The sequence below is a fragment of the Lytechinus variegatus genome, chromosome 3 (genome assembly GCF_018143015.1).
Source record: "Lytechinus variegatus isolate NC3 chromosome 3, Lvar_3.0, whole genome shotgun sequence".
In the NCBI taxonomy this organism is placed as follows: Eukaryota; Metazoa; Echinodermata; class Echinoidea; order Temnopleuroida; family Toxopneustidae; genus Lytechinus; species Lytechinus variegatus.
Window position 1 is genome coordinate 5,671,853 of NC_054742.1, and position 12,195 is coordinate 5,684,047.

The window sequence follows — 12,195 nt, forward strand, 5'->3', positions numbered from 1 at the left end:
TCAGGATACAATGTACATTCAGGATACATTGTACATTCAGGATACATCGTACATTCAGGGTACATCGTACATTCAGGATACATTGTACATTCAGGATACATCGTACATTTAGGGTACATCGTACATTCAGGATACATCGTACATCAGGGTACATTGTACATTCAGGGTACATTGTACATTCAGGATACATTGTACATTCAGGATACATTGTACATTCAGGATACAATGTACATTTAGGGTACATTGTACATTCAGGATACATTGTACATTCAGGATACATCGTACATTCAGGGTACATTGTATATTCAGGATACATTGTACATTCAGGGTACATTGTACATTCAGGATACATTGTACATTCAGGATACATTGTACATTCAGGATACATCGTACATTCAGGGTACATTGTATATTCAGGATACATTGTACATTCAGGATACATTGTACATTCAGGATACATTGTACATTCAGGGTACATTGTATATTCAGGATACAATGTACATTCAGGATACATTGTACATTCAGGATACATCGTACATTTAGGGTACATTGTACATTCAGGATACATTGTACATTCAGGATACATCGTACATTTAGGGTACATCGTACATTCAGGATACATCGTACATCAGGGTACATTGTACATTCAGGGTACATTGTATATTCAGGGTACATTGTACATTCAGGATACATTGTACATTCAGGATACATCGTACATTCAGGGTACATTGTATATTCAGGATACATCGTACATTCAGGGTACATTGTACATCAGGGTACATTGTACATTCAGGATACATTGTACATTCAGGATACATTGTACATTCAGGATACATCGTACATTCAGGATACATTGTACATTCAGGATACATCGTACATCAGGGTACATTGTACATTCAGGATACATTCACATTCAGGATACATCGTACATTCAGGATACATTATACATTTAGGGTACATTGTACATCAGGGTACATTGTACATTCAGGATACATCGTACATTCAGGGTACATTGTATATTCAGGATACATTGTACATTCAGGGTACATTGTACATTCAGGATACATTGTACATTCAGGATACATTGTACATTCAGGATACATCGTACATTCAGGGTACATTGTATATTCAGGATACATTGTACATTCAGGATACATTGTACATTCAGGATACATCGTACATTCAGGGTACATTGTATATTCAGGATACATTGTACATTCAGGATACATTGTACATTCAGGATACATCGTACATTTAGGGTACATCGTACATTCAGGATACATTGTACATTCAGGATACATCGTACATTTAGGGTACATCGTACATTCAGGATACATCGTACATCAGGGTACATTGTACATTCAGGGTACATTGTATATTCAGGATACATTGTACATTCAGGATACATCGTACATTCAGGGTACAATGTACATTTAGGGTACATTGTACATTCAGGATACATTGTACATTCAGGATACATCGTACATTTAGGGTACATCGTACATTCAGGATACATCGTACATCAGGGTACATTGTACATTTAGGGTACATTGTACATTCAGGATACATTGTACATTCAGGATACATCGTACATTCAGGGTACATTGTATATTCAGGATACATTGTACATTCAGGGTACATTGTACATTCAGGATACATTGTACATTCAGGATACATCGTACATTCAGGGTACATTGTACATTCAGGATTCATTGTACATTCAGTGTACATTGTACATTCAGGGTACATTGTACATTTAGGGTACATTGTACATTCAGGGTACATTGTACATTCAGGGTACATTGTACATTCAGGATACATCGTACATTCAGGGTACATTGTACATTCAGGATTCATTGTACATTCAGTGTACATTGTACATTTAGGGTACATTGTACATTCAGGGTACATTGTACATTCAGGGTACATTGTACATCAGGGTACATTGTACATTCAGGATACATCGTACATTCAGGGTACATTGTATATTCAGGATACATTGTACATTCAGGGTACATTGTACATTCAGGATACATTGTACATTCAGGATACATTGTACATTCAGGATACATCGTACATTCAGGGTACATTGTATATTCAGGATACATTGTACATTCAGGATACATTGTACATTCAGGATACATCGTACATTCAGGGTACATTGTATATTCAGGATACATTGTACATTCAGGATACATTGTACATTCAGGGTACATTGTATATTCAGGATACATTGTACATTCAGGATACATTGTACATTCAGGGTACAATGTACATTTAGGGTACATTGTACATTCAGGATACATTGTACATTCAGGATACATCGTACATTTAGGGTACATCGTACATTCAGGATACATCGTACATCAGGGTACATTGTACATTTAGGGTACATTGTACATTCAGGATACATTGTACATTCAGGATACATCGTACATTCAGGGTACATTGTATATTCAGGATACATTGTACATTCAGGGTACATTGTACATTCAGGATACATTGTACATTCAGGATACATCGTACATTCAGGGTACATTGTACATTCAGGATACATCGTACATTCAGGATACATTGTACATTCAGGGTACATTGTACATTTAGGGTACATTGTACATTCAGGATACATCGTACATTCAGGGTACATTGTACATTCAGGATACATCGTACATTCAGGGTACATTGTACATTCAGGATTCATTGTACATTCAGTGTACATTGTACATTTAGGGTACATTGTACATTCAGGGTACATTGTACATTCAGGGTACATTGTACATTCATGGTACATTGTACATTCAGGATACATCGTACATTCAGGGTACATCGTACATTCAGGATACATCGTACATTCAGGATGCATTGTACATTCAGGATACATTGCACATTCAGTGTACATTGTACCTTCACAATATATTGTGCATTCAGTGTACATTGTATGCACTTGCTTGGTACATCCAGAGTGTTGTAGCATGCTACAACACTGGATGTACCAAGATTCTCTCTATACCGATCCTCATTTATTTTCAAACATTGGTTTATACATCCAAAATTCTAAAATAGTTCCTATAAATATTATATGCTGAAATTTAGGAACTTTTTGAAACCCTATGGGAATAGTTTTATGCAATAGTTTTTTTTTTAAATCCTATTACCAAAATATTCAGTGGCAGATCCAAGATTTTTAAAGGGGGGGGGGCACACTTAGGTAAAAATATTATATTTGCATTACAAATTTTGATTATGGCTCTCAAAGGGGGGCACGGGTGGCTGTGCCCTCCTTCCCACTCGATCCGCCTGTGAAAATAATATATTAATAGAATATTTGCTTTGTGGGATTTTAACATTTTATTTTTCTTCAGGTATGGAAGAAAAGAACTTGAAGCTGAAAATCCTGGAGGATGTCTTAAAGACACTGAACTGTCATATACTTCCACAGTTTGGAGATATTGGACCAAAACAGATTGAGAAACTTGTACAAGAAGAAACCCTTCTCTCAGTTGGTGAGGTAAGTCATACACACGATGTGAAATCGTTGTAGAAAACAAACCCTGATTACGAAACATGGAAAATATCATCACCCCGGGCCAGTTATTTAAGTATCTAAACTTGTGTTTCTTGACCTCGATGTGTCCGAAATAAAAACTAAACCGCAATTACATATGCAGCACATCAATTCAAGCAAACCTGCTCTCCATCGCATGCAGTTATTTTTATTTCTCTTTAATAGTTTCATTATTTCATGGCCAATTTTCTTCGTTCAAAACTGAAAACAGAATAACATTGGATTTAAAAATACAATATGCCTTTGAAAACTTGATTAGATATCAAATACAATAATTTTATTCCGAAAGGCCTATTACAGGCAGAGCTGCTCTTAAGTAATATCATAGCAGTTAACCCTCTGGCTTGCGCCTGCAGAGGAGAAACGTTACATAAGAGGGATTATCGGGCGATTCAGGGTTGATAGCGCTTGGGAATGAAATATCTTGGTTCCTCCAACAAGAATTTTGTTAAGGGGTATAGGACCATAGCAAAACCATTAGCTGCGTCGGCAAATTCTGCAATGAGGGTGTGACGTGATGCATACATGCATGACTGAAATGGAATATGAATCTCCATCACAAAATGACCAATAAGTCATAGTTTATTGGTGTAAACAGGAGAATAGGGGATGAAAAACAAAAAAAATAATCATTTTTTATTGTTTCAAGAAAGGGTAACACATGTACATTAATCTATCACCTGTATATATTTCACTTTGTACTTTTGTTGTATGCATTGCATTCCTTTCATTTGTTCATCACACTTTGATGACTTTTTTTTCTCTCTGTATGCTGAAGAAACAATTTTTAGGCCCATGCACCTGTAAGTTAATTGAATATATTTGATAAAAATCAATAAATTGAGCATAAGTGTGCCATATTAATTTGAACATATTTTACTTTTTTCTACCTGTTGATGGTGCTTTTAATTTATTTTTAAGCTTGAAGAAAGCTTGATGTGAATGAGTAATTACTCTCACTCTAATTTCTTTATTTAATAGCTTGAAGAAAGCGTGGTATGGATGGGTAATTACTTCTCTAATCAAAGACATAGCAAGCAAGATCTTCTTCGGTTTGGTCTTTACAGTCATTGGAAAGATTACATGCCAACACTTTCTAGTTTTCTGGGTTATCTTGCTCTCAATTTTGTCCTGAAAGAAGCAAAGAGGCTCCAAGAGACTGATGGAAATATCGACCAAGGTATCAATTTTTGCTACTATTTATAATTTTTGTTTATCAAGTTGTGTGTCCACTTTGCTCTCTTTTCATTTCTGTCATCTTTCTTTCTTTCTTTCATTCTTTCTTTCTTTCTCTCATTTCTTACTTTGTTTGTTTGTTTCTTTCTTTCTTTCTCTCTTTTCTTACTTTTCATTTTTTTTTTTTTTTTATTGTTTTATACTGGCTCAAACTTTATTTTTATATTTTCATATTTCACATTTAAGCTGTGTAGCTCAGTCTCTTTCCATGGCTTCCAACTTACATAGTGATATCTTTCCTAGGTACTTCCTCTTTGACTTTTCTCAGATCATCCACCTAATATGATAATTATGATAAAGTTTCCTGTCCATTATTTCCTGCGGGTTCACTTTTCAACTCCCAGATCAAGGTTACGCCAAACAAATAATGTCACTCTCTATGGCAGCGCTGTACACTAACTTCATTTTTTACTTGTTTGATTTGCACCTGTTGCTCCATAGATAACCACCCCCCCCTCACCCCCTTATTCATTTTTCCTTCAAATTTGTATCATGCATCCATATCAGAGAAATGAATGTAATTACTTTCAGGGGTCACAATGTTAATGGTATTAAAAAGAGCTCATTATTTGCTTGAAAATAAAAACTACAGATAAATAGAACCATTATAGCTATCATCTTCAAACTTGGCTCCTTTATACCTTTCTGAGTGATCGTGATCTGAACAAATTTTGGGGTTACAAGGTCAAATATCCTAGTTCACAGTGTTCATTGTTAACATGAAAAAAGGTTCATTCTTGTGATGAAACAAAGAATTGTTTGATCAGTTAAGCTCAAACTTGGCACATATGTGCATCTTGTAGTAGGGATTATCCAAGTAAATTAGGGGATCATGACATCTATGGTTAACCCTATTCAGCCTGGAAAGCCCCTCAACATATTTTCTGTTAATCTGAAATGTGAGAAGATTTTGGTGCAATGTTTGAGTTTATTCTGAAGACCAAATACATGTACCTCAAATTGCTGAAAAAGTTCTCTTGGTACTTTACATCAGACTTTGAAAGTAACAATTAGTATCTAGCTTACACATGGTAGGACCTCAACTTCAAAGTTCTCTTGGTACATCAGACTTTGAGAGTAACAGATCGTATCTAGCTTACACATGGCAGAACCTCAACTTTATACTCTCCGTTCTGGACCTAAATACCTTGACTTTGACTGTTTGATATTTGTTTATACTTAGGTATTAGGAAGCTGTGGGAATTAGTGCTATCTTTGTTTGCACCATGGGTTGGATCAGCAGAAGCTGCATCATCAACAAGGTAAGCACATAGACTGGCAACCAAATCAAAAAAACTATTTTTTATAGTATATTTATATCTTTAGGATGGATTTCAGTGATCTCTCATTCGAAGCTTCAGTGTATTACATGAGGGCGATGGGCGATTTCGCCCTCATTACTGCCCAAATTGCCCCTAAAGTTCCCTCAAAATGCATGCTTTTGGGCAACCATTTTTTCTAGTCGCCCTAGGATCTGTCACAAACAATAATCAAGATTATTAAGAAAATATACTAAGTACGGCAGAATAATAATAATTGCATTTGCTGAATAATTGTTTGTTGCCCCTAAGATGTAGTCCATGAAATGAAAGAAATAGCCCTCAAAATTCTGCAATCGCCCCAATGAGAAAGCCCTGAAAAATAACAATTATTTTTAGCCTGCTAAGCTCCATTACCATCATTCCCATTTTCCTCCAGTCTGTGAAATTATGAAAATGAACTATGTTTCATTATATTTCAAAGGCCTGGACAATTTGATGTTGTACCAGCTTGGATGGAAGGAGATGTGGACAGTGCTTTGGTCATGGTGACACTATTTATTGAGACTACTAGCTTCATACAGGCTCTCTTTCATAGTAAGTTCAATTTCTTAATAATAATATATGTGATTTGTAATGCGTCGAATCCACTCTGCAGAGTGCCCAAGGTGCAGTGAAAGAAAGAACGAAAGAGAAAAGTACAAATATAATAGTAATAGATTCATGAACAATTAAGAGTAAGAAGCATTTTTCTATATATGATTCTTTTCTCTCCATGGTGATAGATTTTTTTCAAATATCATAGTCGGAATTTGAAAATAATCTAAATTTTCCATTATGTAATAAAATGACTATTGTGCTACAGTTTCCTTGTCGTAAAACGTCCCTTAGCAATTCGAAGCTATTAGATATAGATATCTCATGGAGGGATTTGAATGGTTGGAGGAACAACAAATTCATCCTTTTTTTAATTGTAGAAGCTGTAAACAGCAAAAACAGCTTGACAAATGCCTTGTAGAATCTTCCATCCAGATGAAAAATGACAACATGAAAAAATACAAACTATTTACAAAGCAAATAATGGATACTTCTTAGAGTGCACATTTTTAGTCCTTGCTATCAAGCTATTGGACACTGTTAGAGCAATAAAAGAAGGGAAAAAATACTGAATACATGTATGATATTGGCCAAAAACAATTTTAGGGCTTAGTTTTCAGTTTTTAAACTGACTTTGTTGTAGGAGAAAAAGTCATGCATTAGTGGAAAGATATAAACTTATTTTGAATTTATTTGTTCCTCTGTGCATGGTTGGTATACTTTGTGAAAATTGGCAAAACTCTTAGCATAATATCACTTTGCTGAACCCCCCTCAAAAAAAAAAAATCTGACAATAGTGACTTAAATGCATATTTACTAATCATTGATCGTAGTTTTGATAGGAGCAATCATAGATCGGCCTGAGACTTAGTGGACTGGTGTATTAAACCAAAAATTTTAAGCGGGCAAGATATGGCATATTGGGCAAAATTGATAAAAAGTTGCAAGTGAGCAAGCAAAAGTTTCAAAATTTTTGTTACAAAAATCCAATGTTGTGATAGATTTTGACATATTTTTTTTTTTTTTTTTTTGGGGGGAGGCAAGCACACCCATGCCCCTTGTACCCTCTGTACACCACTGGTACTGACTGTGTGAGGAGACCACTCATTCGTCTCGTCATTCAAAGATTTTCCATTTACTATTTTCCACAGATAAAGCAATGAGACTGTCTAACTGTTTTCAAACTAGTTGCCTATTTAAGAATTGTGTGGGATCACGTGCAAAATCATTGGACACTATCCCTCAACTTTAAACTGATGAAGATGAATGATTTTTTTCCTGAATTAAAAGAAAATATAATTATAATGTTTAGCCCTTTGAGAGTGTAATTGAAGTAATCTTTTTACATTTTTAATGAAAACCCAGATGCCCAGCATCCAGCAACATCCAATGTACTCTCTTTGTTCTGGTCTTACTATGTACGATGTATGGTGAAGAAAGGAGTAAGAGAAGACATTCTGTATACATACCATAGGGCAATGACTAGTCTACCTTGGACTGAATTCTTTCCTGATGTTTATTGTATGCAATCCATGGTTAAGGTAGGTCGTTGTTCTGCTTTTGTTTACTAAAATTCCTTAAGTTGCATAAAAAAATGTCCTGACAAGCACTAAATTTTCCAGTCTGCAGTAGATTTAACCTACTCTATTTATATAACCAGTAAAGAACTCTTTAATTTGAAACAGATCACAAGACATTATAGTCTTTCCTTCATTGTGAGTCCCATTTCTGTGTGTAACACTGTTATTCACACCTTGAGATCTCCCAAATGATTTATTCTTTTCCATGGGACATTTACTGTGCAATCTGACAAAGCAGAAGTCATCTCATGACCTATGGCATCACCAAACCGAATTACATATTTCAGCTGATTTTTTTTTGCCCTAAATCTATGCTTTAACCTACAATATCGGATGTAAAGGAAGGATCCTGCTGTACATTGGTAAGGATCTCAACTAACATGCACATCCTTGGTGCATATAGAATACCTGCCAGTTGTCTTAGATTCCACAGACTTGGAATACTCAATAGTACCAATTTATGAACCTCAGAGTCTTTTGAGTGCTGCTGTTTCTCACTGCAATATGTTCCCTTTCTTACCACACATTCTGAGTAAAAAAATGGAGTCAACCTGTAGTGACTATACTAAAGCTAACATTCCACGAATCATCCCAAATAAAAAAAAAGTTTGTGGCTAAACCCTCAACTTAATCCTAATTTAAATTGTTCTAGTTTCAGTCCTCTTGTGAAACTGTAGCAGTGTATCACATGGACCAATGTTTATCCTCATTGGAGTGGTCCTATTCCTGCAAACCCTCTTGGGGTACTGTAGCAGTGTATCATAAGGCTCAGTGAATATCCTCATTGGAGTGGTCCTATTCCTGCAAACCCTATTGTGGAACTGCAGCAGTGTATCACACAGACCTCAAGTATCCTAATTGGAATGGTCCTATTCCTGCATATCCTTTTGTGGTACTGCAGCAGTGTGTCACACGGACAAGAGAACATCCTAATTGGAATAGACCTATTCCTGCATAATTTTTTTTGCAGTACTAAAGCAGTGTATCACATGGTCCAATGAGTGTCCATCGTATTCCTGCAAACCCTCATGCAGTAATGTAGCAGGGTATCATACAAACCAGTGAGTATCCTACTGGAAGTGGTCCTATCTATCACAATGCCTCTTGTGGTACACTACAGTGCGTCCCAAAAAAAACTATACACTTTTGAAATGGCTGCCAAATAAAAAATGTAGCACTTTGGGGAAAAGACTTATAGATATGGAAAGCCAATAAAGTCAACTTTCAAATGACACCAAAAAGTTGGAAAATTATTCATGCTTGAGCGAGCACTGCCCACTGAAACAGAGGGTATGCAAATAAGGGTGGGCTGGAATTAGCCTTCCAATTTCTTTCAGATGTTTTGTTTGGTACTTGCAAAGTTGAAGGTTATTTGGTGAGTTAAAGATCAGATGTTATCAGTTTGTTGTTTGTGAAAATTTCATACGTTATTAAATTGAAATTTAATGCATGAGTGATCATGAATTGCAATTTTTAGTGCAGCTTTATCATGTGGATCATGTGGATCTAACAATGTGTTCATGACAGTCAGGAGAAGAGGGGTAATATGACTTAGGTAGGTGAAGTAAGTTGATGGGCTTAAGGTCAACAGAACATTTAGCAACCCCTCCCTCCATCTCACCCCCTCCCCCCACTTCTCTCCTCCTGGGAGACTAAGCTTGGCTAGGCTGGGCAGGAATTAGCCATACAGTTTTTTGAGAGGTTAGTCCTTTGGAACTTACAAAGCTAAGGGTGTTCTGCTATTCATGAGTGAGATAAGTTTTGGTTTTAATAGGCAAATTTCATGAATTACTCAATTGAAATGTACTGCATGAGTGAACAGGAATGCAATTTTAGTGTAGCATATTCATCTTGTGGACATCAGAAGTGTGTTCATGAGAGTCAGAGTAATGTGATGGTACATGTACCTGTTACAAGCAAGAAGGCGAGGTATGCTAAGATTGGTTAAAAGGGCATTCCTCTTCTTTTTGTCCTTTTACAAATTAAAAGTCATAGGTACCCTCCCCTCTTCACCTCCATTTTCCAGCCCCCCCCCCTCTCTCTCTCTGTCTCATCTCCCGGATTGTAGCCTTTTCAAAACTTAACTGCCAAGTGACCGGTGGCTGATGGTCAGTTTGAATGATTGCCAAAAAAAATTAATGATTATGATGATTAATGAAATAATTTATTGGAAAAAAAATGAATGTTTTATTGATCACATTGCACATTGAATGAGTTAATTTACTGATAAATTGTTGATTGAATGATTGATAGGAAAAAGTTGATGCCCTAATTCAGAATTAATCATTAAACCAACATTCTGCTCTGGACTTCACGCGTACATAAGAATAGCCATCAGTCTCTCAACAGGAGGGGAGGGTGGGAAAGAGGGAGGGGGCGGGGGCTGAATGTTCTGTTGACCCTTATTCCATCAACCTACTTCTCCCACTTAAGCCCTATCTCACCCCCTATTCTCCCGACTGGCCGACTCCCATGAACACATTGCTGAGATCGCCATGATAAAGTTGAAATGCTGCCCCAAAAGATATCCAAATGATAAAGCTGAAATGCTGCTCCAAAAGTGTAATTTGTGTTCACTCATGCATAAAAGTTCAATTTAATAACTTAAAAAATTTGCTTAAGCTATCAAAACTGATCAAGGTTGATCATTAATTTATCACAACGCCCTTAACTTTGCAAGTTCGAAATGATTTGCCTCTCAACAACTGAAATAAATTGGAAGGCTAATTCCAGCCCACCCTAATTTTCATACCCTTTGTTTCAGTGAGCAGTGCTCGCTCAAGCATTAATATTTTTCCAACTTTTTGGTGTCATTTGAAAGTTGACTTCATTGGCTATCCATATATGAGAGTCTTTTTCCCCAAAGAGCTAGATTTTTTATTTGGCGGCCATTTCAAAAGTGTATAGTTTTTTTTGGGACGCGCTGTAGTATTGTATCACACTCATGAATGCGAACTGGTATTCAACAATGTTTGAAATTATGACACTCATTTGAGAGTGCTTAATTGCATATGATGCAAACTCGCTGGTCAAGGCTCCAAAAGACTTTTGGTTTTGTAATAAGAGGAAGTGATGTGGCATGTAGATGATCTCTGTTAAATTGCACAGTGTATGTACTAGGTCAATTAATGTAGTAGATATTACCATTTTTTCCACAGTTTTGTTTTCAGTTGGGTACTAGGAATCATTTGGACTTTTTACACTTATGTTAAAAAGTTAAAGTATTAATGTCTTAACTCCAATGTACATTGTTTTATTTGATTGATGATAGATGTATTAATATCTTAACTATCTCCAATGTACATTATTTGTTTTATTTGATTGATGATAGATGTATGAAGAAGGACAGGAGAGTTGTGTTCTTTTCTTGGCATCTATCTTCCATCGTATCCAATGGACAGGTATACTAGAGTGTATAATCGCAAGGGGTGACATACAGACTGCTAATCTCTTTCTGTCAGCACTACTTAGTATGCTCATCATCTTTAGCAACTCACCACATATCATGCAATCACAGGTTGGTAAAAAGTGGAGGAAATTTTCATGCGAGTCTTGTGTAAAGTGATCTTGGCTGATCAACTTTTTAGGTATGAGTCACAGATTCTGGAACACCCCCGTCAGTCAGATACAATAAGATTCCAGTACTTTTTATGCCCCCCGCAGATGAAGTCCGGAGGGAGCATTAAGCGTTGCCACTGTCCGTCTGTCCGTCCTTCCGTCCATCCCCCACAATGTTCCCGTGCAATAACTTGAAAAATATGTAATGGATTAAATATTTGGTGTGCAGTTAGATAAAACCAAAATACAGGCTTAGTTTGAATTTGGAGTCTGCAGGTCAAAGCTCATTAAATATGCAAGTTGGTTTCCGCATGATAGCTTATGAAATATTCAACAGATTAAATTTTTTTTTGGTGTTTAGGTCGATGACACCAAAATACAGGCTAAATTTGAATTCGGA

At 36.2% G+C, this 12,195-nt stretch overlaps 1 protein-coding gene across 2 annotated transcripts in view; it reads left to right on the top strand.

Annotated features, from left to right (window-relative positions):
• Positions 1-12,195, top strand: part of LOC121410067 (ectopic P granules protein 5 homolog) — a 135,966-nt gene that overhangs the window by 89,134 nt on the left and 34,637 nt on the right. For both annotated transcript variants that reach the window (XM_041601921.1, XM_041601922.1), the window contains exons 34-39: positions 3,363-3,508; positions 4,547-4,745; positions 5,985-6,063; positions 6,545-6,657; positions 8,023-8,198; positions 11,569-11,754. In XM_041601921.1, the coding sequence (XP_041457855.1) occupies positions 3,363-3,508; positions 4,547-4,745; positions 5,985-6,063; positions 6,545-6,657; positions 8,023-8,198; positions 11,569-11,754 (899 nt within the window). The remainder of the gene's footprint in view (positions 1-3,362; positions 3,509-4,546; positions 4,746-5,984; positions 6,064-6,544; positions 6,658-8,022; positions 8,199-11,568; positions 11,755-12,195) is intronic.